The sequence below is a fragment of the Mustelus asterias genome, chromosome 7 (genome assembly GCF_964213995.1).
Source record: "Mustelus asterias chromosome 7, sMusAst1.hap1.1, whole genome shotgun sequence".
Taxonomy (NCBI): domain Eukaryota; kingdom Metazoa; phylum Chordata; class Chondrichthyes; order Carcharhiniformes; family Triakidae; genus Mustelus; species Mustelus asterias.
The window spans coordinates 90,247,691-90,269,195 of NC_135807.1; the positions used below are offsets into that span (position 1 = coordinate 90,247,691).

The 21,505-nt window shown below is 43.4% G+C and overlaps 1 protein-coding gene across 1 annotated transcript in view; it reads right to left on the minus strand.

Moving 5' to 3' along the window:
• csmd3b (CUB and Sushi multiple domains 3b) overlaps positions 1-21,505 on the minus strand; it is a 1,683,329-nt gene that overhangs the window by 44,689 nt on the left and 1,617,135 nt on the right. Inside the window, exons 57-60 of the mRNA XM_078215503.1 lie at positions 18,891-19,073; positions 8,724-8,900; positions 7,484-7,663; positions 6,182-6,355 (exon numbers count right to left, since the gene is read on the minus strand). Of these exons, the coding sequence (XP_078071629.1) occupies positions 6,182-6,355; positions 7,484-7,663; positions 8,724-8,900; positions 18,891-19,073 (714 nt within the window). The remainder of the gene's footprint in view (positions 1-6,181; positions 6,356-7,483; positions 7,664-8,723; positions 8,901-18,890; positions 19,074-21,505) is intronic.

The window sequence follows — 21,505 nt, forward strand, 5'->3', positions numbered from 1 at the left end:
ATCGAGGCATCTAAATTTCATCTGGGGCAGACCAAGATGGAGCTGCTGTTGCTGTGGCTCTCATTGTATCAGTGCTCAGGTTACATCCTCTTGCTTATAACAGGTGTCATCAGCAGTAAGGGCAGCACGGTGGCACTGCTGCTTCACAGTGCATGGGACCTGGGTTCAATTCCGGCTATGGGTTTCCTCCGGGTGCTCCGGTTTCCTCCCACAGTCCAAAGATGTGCAGGTTAGGTGGATTGGCCATGCTAAATTGCCCCTTGGTGTCAGGGGGATTAGCAGGGTAAATACATGGGGTCATGGGGATAGAGCTTGTGTGGGATTGTTGTCGGTGTAGCCTCGATGGGCTGAGCGGCCTCTTTCTGCACTGTAGGGATTCTATGATTTCTTCAGAATGCAACCTTTCTCACCAAGCATCATCTTTCCAATGCCTCTAGGCCTGAAAACATCCCTGGCACCTGGGATACAAGTCGTGGCTGCTCCCCAGGTACCTTGCTCACACCTGCACAATTCATTGCAAGTGGTCGCACACTATTGTACATTGATAGAGTGGTCTTTTGGTTTATAAACACCTCTAGCTGATAGCAACATGAACACAACAAAAGACCCCTTGCACCCTTGGGAAACAAGTCAGGGCCATAAAGCCTCTGGCTCTTTTCAGTTGGAGGCAATGAATTGGTGGGCATGATGAAACAAGGCATCTGTGAAAACCTTTATGCCGTGGTGTGCTGCAGGCAGGGTGATCCTACTCAGGTCCCCATGGCAGCCTGCAATGAACTAGAGGAAGTTGAGTGCAACTGTGCCTTTTAATGCCATACAACTGGTGGCTATCTCAGAGGCAAGCATGTTCCATAGGAATGAGACAGTGCTTGCAAAAGGTGAAGTATCTGCAGATGCTGACACTCCGTCACTTGCAGCTGGATTTGTACTCAATAATGTGATTGGCAGGGCATGGCCTCCTCCTGCATCTGTGTCCTGCCCTCAGCAGCCCCTTGCCCGGTCAACTGGTTTTCCTCCTTCCTCCAAATCATGTGGCACCTGTCCTTGTTCTGCTGACCTTCTCCCTCACCTTCTCCCATCCTTACTGAAGGAGGTATCCCCCAAAGAATACACGATACTTGTCGGGGACACCATCTTTGGAATTCCTGTCACAGAATCAGAGCAAGCGAGGGGTGGACAACAGAAATATCCATTGACCTTGGGTGGGTATTTCCGACCTTGCTCGAGCGAGGCTATAAAATCCCGCCCCATTTCTCAGCAGCTGCAGTTTAGTGCTGAAGAATTAGTGTCAACACTTTGCAGACACAGTAGTGATGTTTGGCCCTGATTACGTTCAGAAGTTCAGCAAACATTTCTGTTTTACTGTCACCTCCAGCCTTAATATCTATCCTTCTATAGAGACCCTGAAAACATCCAGATTCCCGCCTGGCATGTTTCATGTATTATCATCTTGAGAATGCATTATTGCTGTAATTTGAACAGCTAGCCAGCTTAATCGGCAACTACTTACCAATTTCAAAATGGCGGGCAGGCTGCCGATTTTGGAGCTTTGCTTGCCCACTGTATTATTACATACCGGCGTGATGACATCAGGTTCCCAATCCAATATCACCAGGCTGGATATTACACTCCCACGGGACAATGGAAGTCCCACTTTAAAATTCAGCCGGAAGAATCAGACACTGCCAGGGAGGAAAGAGGTCATTCAGCCCATCTTGCCCGTGCTGGCTCTTTGAAAAAAAGCATAATTGGCCCCACATCTCTGCTGTTTGTCTGTAACCCTGTAAGTTCCTCAACCACATAACCTTTACAACTCCCTTTTAAAATTAGTTTTAACTGTCAGGTAACACATTCCAAATCCCAGCAACTCTGAGTGAAAAAAGTACATTTTCCGCATCTACCCCCGAGATATTTGTCCAATGAGTTTGAATCTATGATCTCTGGCTGTTGACCTACTCACCAGAGAGTAGCATTTTCTCCCCTAATTTTCTCTAACAAAGCCTCTTCTAATCTCTCCTTATACTGAAGTCCCTCACCCTTCTAATGTCCCAGTAAACCTCTTCAATGCCCTTTTAATGGTGTTCATGCCTTTGGCATTCTTGATAAAATGTGGTGCCCAGATCATACAATCATAGAATCCTACAGTGCAGAAGGAGGCCGTTCGGCCCATCGAGTCTGCACTGACCACAATCCCACCCAGGCCCTATCCCCATAACCCTAGCTAGTCCCCCTGACACTGAGGGGCAATTTAGCATGGCCAATCCACCAAACCCGCACACCTTTGGATTGTGGGAGGAAACCGGAGCACCCGAAGGAAACTCATGCAGACACAGGGAGAATGTGCAAACTCCACACAAACGGTGACCCAAGCCGGGAATTGAACCCAGGTCCCTGGCACTGTGAGGTAGCAGCGCTAAGCTCTATGCCACCGTGCTGCCCCACAGTACTCCAGCTGAGGACAAGCAGTGATTTATGAAGTTCATGTTTCATATTCTATTCCTCTATTTATAAGTCCAAGTAACCGATATGCAGTTTCAACCACCTTTAAGGATCACATTTAAGGATGTAGGAACATGGACACCTAGGTCACTCTAATCATGTGCACTTTTCCTTTATAGTATTGTATCTTTCATCCCAAGGCACATCACTTCACCCTTCTCTGCAATGAATTCTGTATGCTATATTTCTGCCAATATTACCATCTGATATACATCATTCTGAAGCCTATATCATCTAATACTTTAAGTTTCATGTTATTTCCAACTCAATGCTCCCTATGGCCAAGTCTAAGTTGTTTATAAAAATTGAAAAGAGTGTTGGATCCTAAACTGAGTTTTGGGACTACCACTGCAAATTACCTTCCAGTATGAAACAAAATCTATCCACCTGTCATTGGACTTCCATTCACTGAGGCAATTTTATGTCCACACTGCCTCTTTCTTGCTGATAACATGGTCTTACATCTTCTTAATAAGTCTCCTGTGTGCCACTTTATTGAATGTCTTCCAAAAGTCCATTTATAAAACATCCACTGCGCTCCCTTGGTCAGCTTACTTTGTTATCTCATTAAAGCATTCAAACAACCGAGGCAGACATCAGGTGAATTCAATGTTTGCGACAAGGGGTCTCAGCCACCAGCTGGAGAACTGGCGGGAGCTCCACGTCGCCTCCACCGAAGAAGGCGCAATGCAATTAAGTGCTTGTCAGGCACAAATGCCTCTCCATTGTCCATCAGGGCTCCTGGCAAGACCTCCAGTCTACAAAGCTATGAGAGGAATAGACAGGGTGGATAGTCAGAGGCTTTTTTCCCAGGGTGGAAGCGTCAATTACAAGGGGGCACAAGCTCAAGGTAAGAGGGGGAAAGTTTAAGAGAGATGTATGGGGGATGTTTTTCACACAGAGAATGGTGGATGTCTGGAATGTGCCACCAAAAGAGTTGGTGGAAGCAGGTACGTTAGCAACATTTAAGCAGCATCTGGATGGGCTCATGAAAAGGGAGCGAATAGAGGGATATGGATTGAGTAAAGGCAAAAGGTTTTTTTGTAGTTTAGGTAGTGCTTCGTGATTGGCAGAGGCTTGGAGGGCTGAAGGGCCTGTTCCTGTGCTGTACTTTTCTTTGTTCTTTGGCAGCAGCTGTTTGCAATGCACCCGCCAGAGGCCCAGGATCAATGAGGGACCACAGGCCAAAGCTGATGGAGAAAAAGATGGACATCGCAGGAAGTGGTTCATGAGAGGGGAGGAAGGCGGCTCAGCCCCCCCTTTTCTGATCCCTTCTACAGCTGAGTGTCTTTGAATGACCTCACCCACCCCCATTGGACAGGGCTTCGTTTTTCTGATTCCCCATATAACGTCTCCCTCACCCATAGCTGGTCGAATAGCAGCAGCAGCAGGATGAGGCCTTTGAGTGGACATTAATTGCCTATTTAAGGGCCTCAATTGCAGCCTGTGTGGGAAGGCTGTCCTTGAGGCTTCCTTCCCGGGCTTAATCAACTGAAGGCGAAAAGGTAGGGGAGGTCTTTTGGAAGACAGATGAGAATTTATTTGTTGCAGAATTCCCTGGCTCAGAATCGTTCTTGTAGCCATGGTGTTTTTATGGCTGGAATATTCAGTTTCTGGTCAATGTAACTTCCAAGATGTTGATGATGGAGTTTCAGTGATGGTAATATTATTTAATGTCAAGCAGAGATAGTTAGCTTCTCTTTTGTTGGAGATGGTCATTGCCTGGCATAAATGATTCTTGACACTTATCAGCCCAAGCCTGTGGGCATAGATTGCTTCAGCATCTTCAGAATTGTAAATGGTCGTGATGTATAATCAAGATCAAACATTTCCCCTTCTGACCCCTTCTATTGGAGGGAAAATCATTGATAAAATAGCTGAAGATGGTTGGGCCTAAGGCACTAGTCTAAAGCATTCCTGAGGCTCAGATCATTGGCCTCCAACAACAACCATCTTCCCTGGTGCTAGATATTTCTCTGACCTTTATCAAATCCATGCTGGGTCTCCTTGATTAATCATACCTTTCCAAATGAAAGTTAAAATAAACTTCCTGGTTATCCCTGATAATGGGTTCTCACGACTTCCTCACCAACTGTGTGAAACTGAGTGACCTGTAGCTTTCTGGTTCAATCCTCTCCCCTTTCTTGAATAGTGGTCTAACATCAGCAATCCTTTCACTTTTCTGGCATTACTCCTGAATTCCAATGAGGATTAAAAGACTGTAACCAATGTTTATGCTATGTCTCCCTTTATTTCTAAAAGAAACAACAGAGGATACATTCCATCTGGACCAGGTGGATTATCAACTTGCAGTAACATTAATCTTTTTAGTAAATCTTCTCTATCTTTTGCCATCCTATCCAAAGCTTCCCTCTCCTCTTTTAGTGTCATCTTTGTACCATCCACTTCCTTTGTGAAGACAGATGAAATCTACTCATTTTATACTTTTATACAAACATATGAATTGGGAGCAGGAGTAGGCCACTTGTCCCTCAAGCTTGCACTGCCATTCAATAAGACCATGGCTGATCTGATTGTCACGTCAAATCCACATTCTTGTCAACCCCCAATAACCTTTCACCCCTTCCATCATGTCTTCTGTCTCTAAATGAAAATTTCACTTTGGGCCTTGAATAGACCCAAGCATTGAGATACTGGAAGAATTTTTCCCAGGTTTCTTATTTTGAAGTGTTTTTGCAATTTTCTTGGTTTCATCTCAATGAGTCCATTTCTCTCCAGAAAATTCAGCAGCTATTTTTACCTCTTTCTGTCACTTTAAATTTGCTCATTAATTGATCTAGAGTCAAGTTTCCTGCATGTTCATGATTAAAGGTGTCCCATTTGTCTTCTACAGAAGTGTTGAACAATCTCTCTCCTATCTATTTGCTTTGGTTGTTCCATCATTTCACTGAATTTATCACTTTTAAAATGATAAGACCTGGCTCCTGGTTTTAGTGATTGATGATTCTGAGATCATCTTAAACTTTCACTTTCTATGATTGTAATCTCCTTGGTAGCCACTTTCTTATAAATGAAGCAGCATTTTGACAGTGATAAGTAATATCAATTGAAGTAATGTTTCATGTGATGTTTTTGTTACGCTTGTAAGCAAAAGCATCATGGCTGATCATCGTATAAATTACATTTTGAAGCAAAAACATTATCTCTCAATCACGAAATAGGTTCATTTGGAATGAAATCTGAACGGGCATGTATTTTTCAGCAGAAACATTAATTACACATAAATGTCAATTTGCAACAGAGCATATATTAAGAAGGTTTCCCATAAATGGAGCAAAGGAAGCATTCACCAAGGTGGATATATTTGGAGCATTTTGACAAAAGAAAAAGACTGTGCATTGAAGAAGATTGATGCCACAAGTCCTATAAGGCAGGCTGCTGTCTCGAAGAGTTTATGTCATCACTAGAAAGGAAGCAATGAGCAAATGTTTTGCTTTCTCAATAAAATTGATTTATATTGCAAACAGGTACAAATAAAAGCACAGAAATTACCTTATCAAGCGACGGGGGGAAATGTTTAGTACTTCAAAGCGAATACAATTTTGCATTGCCTTATTTTCCTTTGACAATTCAATAACCATGAATATCAGAGTAAAATATTTGTGCCAGCAGATTATGTGCAACATTTATCATTCTCGCTGATAATCTAATGTCTACTTACGCAAACACTGAGGCACGTCTCCCATCCAGGTTCCATTACCTACACAGCTCAGAATGGCGGGAAATGACAGCTCATATCCTGGAGAACAGCTGTAGCTGATGCTTGATCCCCAATCAAAGTTTGTTCCTTCCATTTTCCCGTTTGAAATCTGTGGTGGTGCTAAACATACCACGGCTGTAATAACAATGAATTGCGTTAGATACATGAAGCTATTCACAAGTGCCACACTATTTAAAACCTAACTTGGCTTTTTCTGCTAATGGAACTGAATTAATTCATGCAAATATTATAATTGGAAGTGCATCTCATGAGCAGTCAATTATTTCAACATAAATACATGTCACAGATAGCAAACATTGGGCAAAATAGCAGAATAATTGTTCTGGTTATCTGGTGACTCAAGTATTCTGCTTCCCATGAACATAATCTCATGTTTTATATCATTAAAATATATTACTGTTGAGACTGATTCATTATCACTTCACAAAACTTCAACGTAATGCATTTTTATCAATTGCGGAAGTTTACACACACACTGGGCAGTACCTTGAACCTTTTTCGCCGTCTGAGAGATTGCCGGTGGGGGCTCAAGATCTGGAAATTGCAGTTCTCGCTGGTGAGAATGTGACTTCGGATCCTTCCACTCCTCACCGGCATCATCATCAGGTTCACGCCCCATACATTTCCATGGATTTCAATATTAACAACACGCCCCCTTGCTGTACCTTGACCGCTCATCATGTCTTCAAGTTGCACCAACGTGATATCACATCAATACAGTTTAAAACAGGTTCACACAGACATCAACCTGTCATGGGGGCTCTCCCCAGCGGCATAAAGGTAAGTATAACCCCTGGGGGAGGGGTACGTGGCCAGGCAGTGTCCTGGCAATGCCTTTTGGGATTACCAGAGTGGGATTACCAGAGACCTTACAAGATGTCCCTCACTTAATTTCTAACTTTCATACCACCTCTCTGGCCTGAGACCATCACATTGGCCTGGACATGGCCCATCAATAGGTCCCATGGGTGCCAATGTTTGGCTCGAATCCTGAGCCACCCTCATTGAAACTGACTTGGGGTGGGGATCATGGTGGCAAACCCGAAGGAAAAGCTGGCGCCACCAAAGTGTGTGCCTCTGACCCCAAACCCAACCCATTTAAAAATCCCAATCAAGGCTTCACCATTAGAGTCATCCTGACAATAGTGAGATCAAATCATTTTTAAAAATAACTAAAGCATTTTCATCTGGAACTCCATATTAATTATCAAACAATTGTTGCATCTGGCATAATATTCCCACCTTTACATGATGGTGTTGAGCCACTCCATGTGCCATTGCTGTTGCAGGAACGGACCCTGGAGCCCTCAGAGCCCATTGTATACCCAGGCTGGCACATATGGGTGATATTTTGTCCGACTGTAAAATCATCCCCGATTCTTATCCCGTTGGCCGATACCCCAGGATCTCCACAGGTGATTACTATGAAAGACCAGATTTGACACCATGGTGTGAAAGGAAGATAATTGAAACACTGAAATCTGTTGGTTTAGCCATCCATTTGTCATAACTGAAGATAATTGTGCACTTATTGAGATAATGTAGTCACAAAGAGAGTAAAATTAAACTGAGAGAATTCCATTGAGGTCTGTGAAAGCTCGATACAAACCTTTTACAATGAAAAGAAATTGGCACAGAGCAATTTATTTTTGTTAGACTTATGAAGAGCAAAAGAAGCTTTGCATAAAAGATGGATTTCACTTTGTTTTACACATACTGTAGGAAAAATTGTCTGCAGCGACTGTGCATTCAGATGGCTTCAAAGTGTCTTTTTTTTATTCGTTCGTGGGACATGGACGTCACTAGCTGGCCAATATTTATTGCCCATCTCTAGTTGCCCTTGAGAAGGTAGTGGTGAGCTGTCTTCTTGAATATAATTGAGTGGCTTACTAGGCCATTTCAGAGGGCAGTTGCGAGACAACCACATTTTGTGGCTCTGGAATCACATATAGGCCAAACCAAGGAAGGCTGATTTCCTTCCCTAAGGGAAGTGAACCAGATGGGTTTTTCCGACAATTGACAATGGCTTTATGGTCATCAGTAGATTCTTAATTCCAGATGTTTTTTTCGAACCCAGGTCCCCAGAACATTAGCTGGGTTTCTGGATTAATAGTCTAGCGATAATACCACGAGGCCATCGCCTCCTTGATCAATAAAGACAGAGGTGTGACTTTGGTTTATCTGATCTCTGAACTTTCCAATTGGTTCAACATATTTTACTGGCATTGTTGAAAGAGGCCCAACCAAACAGGGCATAAAAGATTCAATATTACCTCAATCTTTTATGTAACTTGAAGATGCAGTCATAACTTAAATGTTAATATTGGGGTCAGTAGCATGTTAAAATGAAGTTACCACTTAAAACATTTATTCATGTCTGAACTTTGAGCTGCCTCAGACCTGAAGTAACTTCACAAAGGTTGTTTTAAATAATATTTTTCTTATTATTCAAAAATGCTAATTTTAACAGTTACTGACTTACTTGTACAATTGGGTACACTGCCAGACCACGTCCCATTTACCGTGCACTGTCTTGTAGCTGAACCGGAGAGTAAATATCCGTCCAGACATGAATATGTTGCAGAGTTGGAATATGATGTTCCATCAATGCGAAACACTTTGCCATTCGCCGGTGTCCCAGGATTGCCACAATTGACAGCTATAAACATTGGTTGGAAGCACACAGGGAAGTTAGAATTCAAACCGCGCCAACCATTTAACCTTAATTTCACTCATAACAAATTAATCTTTGGTCGATAGTTAGTGAATAAGTTGAATCAAATTTTGGCGTTGGTGTTAGTCTTTACTCTGCCAAAATTCCTTCATTAATAATTTGAAAATCCCCCAATGACAAAATTAGGTGAAACAATTTGAATCATTAACAAACGGGAAACAAGGTTTATCTGTGACTATCGAGCTGCTGAATAGTCTAAACTGAGTGACTGAATAATAGTACTCACAAAACTGAGGATGTTAACCTCTAAATCTGTTGTACATTCAGGGCAGTTGATAAATATTCATGTTATTTTCTCATTTACAATATCTACCTTTTAAGTTACATTTGGAGATGATCTCTGAGTCAAACATTATAATATCTTAAAAACCTAACAAGCCATAGACTTGGAGCTTTCCAATCCCTTCTGACACAAAAATCAGAAAAAGCATGCTAGTTTTTTTCCTGGAAGAGATCGCTAACCTGTTACCAAAGACTATGGGGGGGATGCACCGGCCCTATTCACCAATGGCAGGAATCCTGATTGCCCCCTTAATCGAGCATTGGGGCTAAAATCCCGCCATCAGCGAATGGCATGCTGCCTTCTACCACTGAGAAACACACAGCTGGGATGCAAGAGAATCTCATCCTTAAGTGTTCACAGCCAATTGCAGCACATACACCAAGTCATAATCAACTATTCTTCAGTCAGTCAGTCATTATTATGACTAACTGAATAGTATCCTCAACTATTCAACTGAGAATCATTTGAAGTTGGTCAAATTTATCCTGTACCATACTGGATGTAAATATGCATCATATAGCGATTGAATTATGGCATAAAATACTTTGAAAAGAAAAAAACAAAGCAAATGAAAAAGTGACTATATAGTTGAAAGAAGACACAGCATCAAAAGAAGGAAATTATATATGTGTTTTGGCTGATGTAGCTGAGACATTGCAGTTTGAGGTCAAGAACGGTAAAGGAAAACAGATATGTATTCATGTTTTTTTTAAAATTCCCTGCCAGCAGGAGAGTTATTGAATTGAATCTCTGTGCAGATCAAGAAGGCCTATAAAGAGTCAAGAAAACAAACTTGAACAAGTTCAATTGTATAGCTATTTACTGGGAAGAGAGAAAAACTTAACATGTGAGTTTTTAGTAATGGCACATGTAGCCTCCCTCACTAATTTCAGCAAAAAGCCAAAGCATTGATTGGCTGTACGAGATCTAACCTTCAGGAGTGATCCAGTATATAAGTAAAGATGAAAACCAGATTCTCAGAAGATAAGGTAGCTGGAACCAACAAACAAGCAATCAGGGCTGTAATAGAATCATTTGACTTGATTTGATTTATTATTGTCACATGTATTAACATATAGTGAAAAGTATTGTTTCTTGCGTGCAATACAGACAACATACCGTTCATAAAAAAGGAAACGAGAGAGTGCAGAATGTAGTGTTACAGAATCCTACAGTGCAGAAGGCGGCCATTTGGCCCATCAAGTCTGCACCAACCACAATCCCATCCAGGCCCTATCCCCGTAACTCCATGCATTTACCCTAGCTAGTCCCCTTGACACTAAGAGGCAATTTAGCAAGGCCAATCAACCTAACCTGCACACCTTTGGACTGTGGGAGGAAACCGGAGCACTCGGAGAAAACCACGCAGACACGGGGAGAATGTGCACACTCTGCGCAGTGACCCAAGCCGGGAATCGAACCTGGGTCCCTGGTGCCATGAGTCAGCAGTGCTAACCACTGTGCCATCATGCCACCCACAAATTGGATGGGCATATCTGTCAGAAATATCTAGAAGATAAATTTAAATTGATCCTGTTGAAGGGGGATAACTTTTAAAATGGACCATGCTAATGAGTCTTCTCAAATAAGAACAAACCAAAGCTTGCAATAAGGGTATACTACATATCTTCAGATCAGTAAAAGAAGGACCATTTGCTCTGTGAAGACATGAGGATGTGTGAGGACAGAACAATCAGCCAAAGGGGAGAATTCAAACAATCAAAAATAAATTGAGAAAATAGAAGTGTCAGTGTAATGGCCTGTTAAATTCTTCAGGACCAAATCTGTCAAGGGAGTCAGATGAAGCAGTCCGCATCATGACATGGTGCTTGGGCAATGACCCTTGTAATTTACAAGAAATGTTAACGTGGCACCCTCCCAGAGAGCACTGACAATGGTAAGATCAAGTTCAGCATGATCTAAGACTCAGTCACACTGAGGATCAAGTGGTAAGCGGACCCCTGAGGGAAAAAGTGCGGCATGTTAACTTCCATGACTAAATTTTCAACATCTGCTTCTAGGAGGTGACACACACAGTGGAACAAGAATTTGTTAAATAGACCACTAACAGATGTGAGGAAAAGTGGGAAAGGGAAAAATAGCTGAAAATGTGTCAAAAAAAAGCTTTCCATTTATATTCAAAGGAAATGAAATAAATAAGACCAAAAGCATCAGATAGCCTAAATAACATATTTAAAAGTGTCATTAATGCTGAGAGCTGGTTTTTCAGCATCCAAAGACACAAAAGAAACTTTGTGGTAGTTTTAATATCACTAATGCAACAGAACTACTGTATATGGCTTGCATTTTCTGTTTAAATTTCAGATTTCCAGCATTAGCCTCTGCTTTTCATTCAACAACAAATTAAAGGGTTCTCAGGCAAAGATTGAGGACTAGTTAATATTTGCAACATTAATCGTGGAACAAGGATTTTAATTTGAACAATCTAATAATGTTTCACAGAACTTTAAATCAGGGTGCACTAAAGATGCTGTCAGCAAGGTTTTCAGAGAACCAAGGACTACGATACTTGTATTGGATAACAGTAAAAGAACCATAAGAAAGCTGTTCTATCATTGCTAGTTTGGAGCAAAACTAGCAAAGATCATTCAAGAATTTTCTGTAAAACAACGAACAGTGAAAAGCTGCTCCTTTTGCAAAATCTTGAAATTGATCTGATTCAAGTCAGTTTTAGTTTCCATGTTAAGTTTAAAGTTTATTTATTAGTGTCACAAATTGGCTTACATTAATACTGCAATGAAATCTCTGTGAAAATCCCCTAGTTGCCACACTCCGGCGCCTATTCGGGTACACCGAGGGAGAATTTAGCATGGCTAATGCACCTGACTAGCACGTCTTTCGGACTGAGGGGGGAAACTGGAGCACCTGGAGAAAACCCACGGAGAATGTGTAGACTCCATAAAGACAGTGACCCAAGCCAAGAATCCCTGGTGCTGCAAGGCAGCAGTGCTAACCCCTGTGCCACCCATTGTGGTGTTAATGTAAGCCTACTTATGACATAAAAAGTCTTTAATAGGTGTTATACTATGACTGGGCTGGTTACTATTCTCATTGAATCTTGCACATGGCTCCTCACACCATTTCTGTAAACAAAATGATACACCACCACAAATATATCAGCTGGGTTTGTGACAATGTTGAACCAGTTACAATTATTTGCATAAGTTATGAGAGTTCGATGAGCCTTTCACTAGTTGGTCAATAGCCTCAAAAGCAAAGGATATTTGTGTGTTGAAAATGGGGTACTGCAAATCAAAAGGGTAGAACTCTGTACCGGACTCTAAGGTCTGCATTCCCCTCCCATCTCCTCTCCCAAAGCCCCTCAATAAAGCTCTGCACCAGAATGATGTCAAGCATTAAAAACATACTTATTCCAAAAGGCTTTTTGGTGCAATAATTAGTGCTTAGTTTCACTGAAATACATCTCAAGGATGATAGCATCCTAATGAATTAAATTTTAATTAACAAATGCCACCTATAATTATTATTAGCATGGGAATTTAATGTGACATTTATTCAGATCATAAAGATTTCTAATACTTTATGCATGCATGCTACAAGGCAATTTGTTTGACTGCATTTGAAAATAAACCATTTTGACCCAGTTTCTTGTTCTGCAATTTCTTTGGATTGTTATTAGGTGATGTGATAGAAATCCCCGTGCTGGTCCTTAATTTGAGATATTCACATAGACATCAGGAGGATTAGATCTGCTGGTGTGGTACCATTGGTGAAATGAAGGAGGGATGATTCAGCCAAAGCTTTCTTTGATAATCAGGTGATATACAACTCTGGCAGCTGACAGGACAGATACCCTTGCTCTTCTTGGCATCTTGTATTCTTTCTGCTCTTACAAATTTTTCTTCTTCCCCAAGCAGCTGTAAAGGTTTTTCACTTTGCAGGACAAGGTTATGGAGCACACATCAAACCACAGTGAGCCTGGGTCCTCACTCATGGCTATATTGCAGGACATCCTATCTGGGCAGTCTCAGTTTGACATCAAAGGGTTGCTTAATCAGGAGCATGGCTCTAATTACAGTGCTCTTCTGCATTTGTTCTGGAGCTTTTAACAGACATCACAAACCACAAGTTTAAGAAAATCCCTTGTTGCTAAGCAGTCAACTTGACACCTGGTAGTCTGGGCGCTGAGCAGGCACTGGCGTAGGATAAAGTCTTCATGACAACCGTTAGGAAACCGGGCACAGATCAGCATCGTTCAGTTCCTGTTATCACATACCGGATGCACGTGAACATAGGTGAATACAGGACCTTCCTATTCAGTTTTAGTGTGGAGCATGCAAGACAATGTGATCCTGTAAAGCCCATTTTATTTTCCTTCCTTGCTACCTCCACAGAGAAAGGAATTAATTAGTTTGTCTTGGCGAAATGTACACCCATCACTTTCATGAGGGAGAAATGCACTGCCAATTGACCAATGTTTCTTATGTCATCTGCTGCAACTTGGAATGATCCTGCAGTACATAAAGTTTGGACCAGAATTAGCTTCACAGTCATGGTTAAGTAAATATGTGACCTGATGTTGGGCTGCAGTTAGGTGCTGCAACAGGTAACATAGATCTGTAATAGCCTTTCTGGTGGAGCAAAACCAGCCCAGGAGGAAAAGCAAGTAAAACTTGGGAAATGACTGGTACTGATCCAAATTGGAGTTCCATTTTAAGATACACAAGGCCAGCACCAGTCATTTTCCAAATTTTACTGTATTTTCCTTTCTGGGAGTGGGCACGTTACTTCTCATTCATGGGAGGTTAAGGTGTTCTGGTCAGGTAAACCTATTACGTATGGCTTCCTGTAACATTCCCTCCTTGAACTTCTTTTCTTCACAGCTATAAAGCCCCATCCTTTTGCTTGCTCTGCTTCCACCTCTTCATTCTCCAGCAACAGTCGGAGACTAAGATCACAACCATGTTGCTGGAGGAGGCTTAAGACACAAGCAATTATTTTATGCAGTGTTTGCAATTCCAAGAGCAGCCAACTTAGCCAGAATTGGACACCAAAAATAACTACATACTCAGCTAAAAGCAGCTGAGGATCCCTTAAGATAACAGTTATCCAGCTTCCCTCCAAGTTGACATGGATTAGAATTTGTGAGCAGGATTCACAATGGGGAATCCAATCGTCAGGAAGTCACATTTGACAGAAGTGTATTTAAACAGGCAGAGGTTGCACGTTTATATATATTCATTAGGCTATGACCTAATGAATATATATATATAAACACCCTGGGTGACAAGAAGGTGACCAACTCGTTATGTTGGGTGCACCTTGATGTGAATAATTGCCAGGGCAAATTCGAAGAACTGATGCCTATATTAACAGAATAAAATAAATGGTCATGAGTTAAATTCTCTATTTATTCTCCATTTATTTTCCCTTGGGGGTAAAATGCAACTTTAGTGGAATCACAAAACAGGCAGTAATGGATCATCCATTCACTCCTCTGCTCAAATTATTATTTGTCACTATTGCCTATTAATTGATCTCAACTGGCAAAACAATCTGCTCTTGAGTTTAGTCAGTAAGCACAAAAAGAAACATTGAAACCAAAAGAGAAAATGCTGGAAATCACTGACCAAACTCAACTCACCCTGACTATGCTCGACTACCTCCTGACTCAACCTGACTACCTGCTGACTACCTTCCTATTTGACCTGACTCGCCTAACTCTCCCACACCCCACTCTCCCAAATCAGAACCAACTACCTACTTGATCTGACTCAACTAATCCCCCATCACCCAACTAGCGCCTCTGCTCACCCGGCCACTTATCTTCCCACCCTGATAGAATTACGTTTCCCAATATTGGATCTTTATTGATGAAAGCAGAATTAAACCTTTTCTGATCAGGAGGATTCAATGTTATCAGATTTCTAATGTAAGAATCGGACTGGTGATTTAATTAGGATGGGACATTACCATGCTTGGGGTGGCACAGTGGTTAGCACTGCTACCTCACAGTGCCAGGGTCCCAGGTTCAATTCCGGCCTTGGGTGACTGTGTGGGGTCTCCCCGTGTCTGCGTTGATTTCCTCCAGGTGCTCCGGTTTCCTCCCACAGTTCAAAGATGTGCGGGTTAGGTTGATTGGCCATGCTAAATTGTCTTGTAGTGTCAAATGGATTAGCAAGGTCAATGCACGGAGTTACGGGAATAGGGACTGGATGGGACTGTGGTCGGTGCAGACTTAATGGGCTGAATGGCCTCCTTCTGTACTGTAGGGATTCTATGATTCTGTGATTACAGGAACCTCGTCATTTCCAGATTTGCCTAGCAATGCTTGAGCTGTTAACACACAGAATCACAACCAATATTAATTTATTATATTTTCTGTTCTCCCAATTTAAGTTTGTACAATGTTACAGCACTCGAACAATCTAAACCTAATTGTCATCCTGGAGGCCTATAGTATCTGTTAGAGCTCAAACTGAATTAATTGAAACTATTCTGGGTGCAATTTTCCCACCCTGCTGTTCTGGTTAAGGGGAGGGGGTGGCGATCAAGAGGCCGGTGATGGGGGGGAGTGGGGTCTGTGTGTCAGGGTCTGTGGGTGTAAAATGTGGGAGGTGTATGTGGGAGGGGTCTGTGGATGGATAGGGGGGAATGATATCCATGGGCGGAGGGTTGACAGATCTCACATATACTGTGTACAAGTCCACATGGTATATGGGAGATCAGCGTGCATGTGCAGCAGTCTGCAGCTGCCTTCCCCGTTGAGCTTAGGCTCTGCCCCCACTCCTCCCTAACCCCCCACCACCACCCCCAACCAGCGTGAAACTCTCTACTGCCAAAAACATTGACAGAGTGTGGCAGAATTACATGGGGAAACTCGCTGATAAAACTCTCTGGTTTTCAGACTTGCATGACACTTAGAATTTCTTCGGGAAAATTCCGCTCAAAGGATGCTACCATAATCCTGGGAGCCACAGATTAAAGTCACTTGCTGAAACCTCAGCTGAGTTTCTGACTCCTGCTCCATGAGACAATATTTGGTATCGACATTGTTCTGTCTGAAGTACAAAAACAGAAATGTGGTGCGTGCTGTGCAGTAGACTGAGGTGAAAGTGCTTGTAGTGTAAACTCTGGCATAATTCTACTTGAAAAAAATAAAAGCACAATCAATGCTCTGCCTAACTGCAGTTCAAATTGCAACTAAAGTTTTAAAGGTTTGACAGCTAAGCAGGTGTTAGTCCTGCCTCAGTGATAGAATACTTAGCACTTAAGCAAAACACTGTAGGTTGAAGTCCCACTCCAGAGATTGAGCACACATCAAAGTTGACAACCCAACTCAGTAGTGAGGGAATGCTGCATTGTTAAGATAAGAATAAAAAAGTAGCAGCAAGAGTTGTATCATATGGCCTGTTGGGATTGCCCTGTCATTCAACCCGATCATGGCCGATCTTGAACTTCCACTCCACTCACCTCCCTGCTCCTCATATCCCTTGATTCCCCAAGAGACCAAAAATCTGTCTCTCTCAGCCTGAAAAACATTTGACAATGGAGCATTCACAATTCTCTCATGTAGAGAATTCCAAAAATTCACAACCTTTTGAGTCGAGAATTTTTTTCTCATCTCAGTCCTAAATGATGAGCCCCATATCCTGAGATGATGCCCTCATATTCAAGATTCCCAACCAGTGCAAGGAACCTCTCAATGTCAAGCCCCTTCAAAATCTTGTATGTTTCAATGTGATTACCTCCTCTTTGTTAAAGCTCGAGAGAACAATCCATTCAGCTTCTCATCATGGCACAACCTTACTGTCCTACTGAACCTTCACTGCACTGTCTCCAATGCGATTATATGCTTTCTTAAATATGGAAAACAAACCTGCACACAATATACCAGATGCAGTCTCACAAAAGCCCTGTGTCATTGTAGAAAAATGTATGCATTCATGCAATGAAATCCTCTTGCAATTAAGGTCAACATGCCATTTGCCTTTCCAATGCTTGTTGCACATGCCTGCTCCTCATATCCCTGTTTGAATACACTCACGTCCCTTTGAACATCAAGATTTACAAGTTTCATGCTTTTAAGAAAAAATCCTGCTTTTCTATTCTTAGGACCAAAATAAATAACCTCACACTTCCTTCCCACTTTATTCTCCATCTGACGCTTGGGGCCCTATTTTACCATTTTGATTCTAAGTGCTGGGCGGACTTGAAACTGGGAGTGTTTCAGATCCGACTTTTAGACCCGTTCTCAGGTGCCCCCATTCGCACTCTGCCTGCAAAAATATCGGTGATTCCGAATCGCACTGCACAAGCTTGTGGGTGGGGCTTAACGCGCCCGAAACCCTGCAGTTCGGATCGGAACTTCCAACTGCGCATGCACAGAAAAAAAATGATAGAATGCTGCTCTTCTGCCACATCCCTCCGGGGCTGGATAATGCCTCCCCCTGGCCCCCATAGACATTGTCCCACCCCCCGCAACATTACTGACCCCCTTTTCCCCTCACCCCCTCCCCCGGCCAGACCGATCGTGCCCTCCTCCCCCCTTCCCCCCACCGATCTCAGGCAGAGTGGAAGCAGACTCCCCTTACCCCCCGCACTGATCTTAGGCAGAGTGGCAGCGGATCCCCCTCCCTCCCCCACTGATCTTAAGCAGAGAGCCATCGGATGCCAGGCACCTACCTCCTCACAAACTGGAGCGCCTGAATCGGACTTTTGTGGAGCATGTCTGATTTGCGCTGAATCTGGGTGGTAAAGGGGGAAGTGTCGGTAATGTTGGTCATGTAGCCCATTAAGTCAATTTAAATGCATGCAAATGCATTTAAATGGCTGTCATGCGCGTTTCGGGTGCAGTCCCGATCGTGGCCATTTTCGGGCTTTGGTAAAGGGGGAACCGGCGCATAGGCGGTCATGGATCGCACCCAACCTTACAAAGGTTTCGCGCCCGTAAAATGGATGGTAAAATCGAGCCCTTGGTTTCTCATTCACTTAACCTGTCTATATCTCTTTGAAGCTTCTTTGTGTCCTCCTCACAGCTTACATTCCCATCTATCTTTATATAATTCGCAAATTTTGGGGGTAGTTAGAGGCTGTAGAAAGCAGTCAAGCACAAATAATGACATGATAATAGCCATTAGCGCAAGGTCAACAAACCACTCTTGTAACTGCCAGACCCGATTTTCCTTTTAGCTCTCACTGGCACTGGCAGGCTGTTTTAAAGAGATGGGGGTTTAATAACTTCACAGCTTAACAGTTCTACAGACCTTCTCCACCTTTAAGGGCATTGATGTCTCCTCTAAAAATTGTAACTCCTCCACTCCATGTTAAGCCCCTTGCTGAAGTGAAAATGGGGTCTGTTTGAACTCAGCTCTGAGTTCAAATGGCCCTGCTGAGTTTGGGTTTCCCTCCTGTGAGAGTCATACTCTGCTCTCTTTCTACTAGCAGTGAAAATGGGATTTGTTGGTTAACATCGTCCAGGATCCATGTCCCACTTGTTACTTTGGAAGTTTCACAAAGTTTTCACGACTCCACGAAAATCAATGCTTCGTATCTGGTATCTCATTTTTGATGCATTGAATTTTGAAAACACACCATTATTTACAAGTCTACATTATTAGCCAACATTACATGTCACAGATCCCACTTACCCTTACACTCTGGCTGCCTCCCCGACCAGGTGCTATTGGGAAGACAAATCCTCTCAGTGGAACCATGCAAAACATATCCCGTCAGACAAGAAAAGTGTACAATGCCCTTAATCCAGAATTCACTCTTTTCTCTGAAACCGTGTGCTGGAGAGCCAGGGTCACCACACATTCCAACTGTATCTCCTGCAAAGAACACAAAAGCAAGGTTAACAGGGTATTTGATTCATTGAAAAAGTCCACTCTTTAGATTAAACAAGATGATAAATGACAGGGTTGAGAAATGCTGCCAGAAGTTTATAGTCTTTATTTATTGCTAGTCGATCCCTGCAGCTAATTGAACATTCGACATTTAGAGGTGTGTGCATGCTGTCTAAAATCTAATTATAAGTTTGTACAACCCAGGGTGTAACAATGGTCTCCCTTTATGATCTGAAATGGTTATTGGCCTTTTGCTGGCATAGTGTTTTTTTGGCTCAAGCAAACACTTGGTAAAACTAGACCAGATGTGAATCATTAGTTGCTTTCTTCCACAACAACTGAACAATTATTATTGGATGGTTTTGTAGCAATACTGTAGCTTACCTTTGTGTAATAATACAAAACAGTGAAACATACTACACCTACTCACATCAGTAGATTGTCTTCCTTTGTTTAAAAATAACTTCCAGCTAACCTTCTGTATTCCTACTCTGAACCTAGCCAAAGCTTGACCTTTAAGCTTTCCATTTGTAGATGCTTTCCTTTGTATTTATCATTTTGTCTTCTGCTGTTCACAGCCAGGAAAGAAAAATAGGTGTGCATTGCCTATGGAATGCTGAAGCAGAGAAATTAATTGCTTATCATTTAGAAGTCAATGGGGAAGCATTGTCAAATCTAGCGCATTATAATTTTACACACTTAACATTTCAGTGTCTTGTTTTAAACTCAATAAACTTTGCTTTTAAAATCCAAAATTTTAAACTCTTCCCATTTTCATTATCTGAAAACAGTCAACAATCCCAAAATGTGAATGACATATTGGGGGAGATTCTCCGGCCTCTCAGCCGCTGTTTCCCGCCAGCGTGAGGTGGTGCGTTGTTTACCAGTGGCAGGATTCTCTGGTCCCGCCGCTGTCAAATAGAAATTTACATTGACATCACCCCATGCCAGCAGGAAACCCACAGGCAGGGAATTCTGGCCATTCTGTGTCATGAAGATTAAATAACTGTATCTATTGCTTGAAACAAATTAGAAGAAAACAGTGCTTGGAAAATCATAAATTTCACAATATGCTTTCATTGCTATTGACAGCTTCCCCGAGGGCACAGGCAGTCTTGGCTCCAGTTGGGCAGGGAGCATTATGAAGCAGGCTGCGATGGCAACTAGGAAGACTGCATCTGCTACATAAGCTGTGACTGTCCAAAACTAGGAGAGGTCTGATTGCTGACCCCTAAAAAGTCAGGTCCAAGAGAATTGCGGATCATATCACTGAATGTGAGGCCCCCCCCCGCCCCCCCCCCCCTCCAGATTCGACGCAAAACAGACACACTCGGCAAAAGTCTGTTTCGGGCGCTCCAGCTTCTGAAGAGGCAAGTTCAGAGCTTCCAACGGCTCTCTGACTCAGATCGGTGGTGGAGGGTGAGGGAGGGGGGCCAGATCATTCTCTGGTGAGGGGAAGGGAGGGAGGAGGAGGTGGGTCAGATGTATCTCTGGTGGGGAGGGAGGACGGAGGCCCAATCATTCTCTGTTGTGGGGGGGAGCGAGGCCCGATCATTCTCTGGTGAGGGAGGAGGGAGGCCCGATCATTCTCTGGTGAGGGAGGAGGGTGACCCGATCATTCTCTGGTGGGGCGGGGAAGGAGGCCAGATCGCTCTCTGGTTGAGGGGAGAGAGGCCAGATCATTCTCTGGTGGGAGGAGTTGGGGGCGGGGGGGGAGGCCCAATCGTTCTCTGGTGGGATGGGGGGGGAGGGAGGCCAGATGGATCTCTGGAGGGCGGGGGGAGAGGAGGGAGACCCTATCAGTCTCTGAGGGGGGTGGGGAAGGCCTGATCATTCTCTGGGAGTGGGGGTGGGGAGGAGGCCCGATCATTCTCTGGTCGGGGTGGGCGGGCAGGGCGGGTGGGGGTGGTAGAGGCCCGATCATTCTCTAATGGGGGGGGAGGGAGGCGGTTATGATGTTTTCTGGTGGGGGGATGCCCGATCGCTCACCTGGTGCGGGGGAGGGAGGGAAGCCAGATGGATCTCTGGTAGGGAGGGGGGGGGCAGGGGGTGTCCACTGCCACTCTGTGGGTGATCGGTTGGGGGAAAGGGGGGAAGAGGGTCGCGATCAATCTGGGTAGCGGGGGGTGGGGTGGGCAGATAAGGGGGACAGTTATGTTGTGGGGGTGGGATGATGTCTGTGGTGGCCATCGCTCCCGCTTTTCGCTCCCGAGCCATTTTATCCACTTTTTGCGGCCCAGGAGTGATGTGATAGGGGCACATTTTTCAAGTCTTTTTCTCACTGCGCATGCGCAGTTCAAAGCTCCGATCGGAGCTGCCGCAGTTCGGGCGTGATAAACCCTGTCCACAGCACAATTCAGACTCGTGATTTTCTTTTCAGGCTAAGTGCGTATGGGGAAGCCTGGGAACAGTTTTAC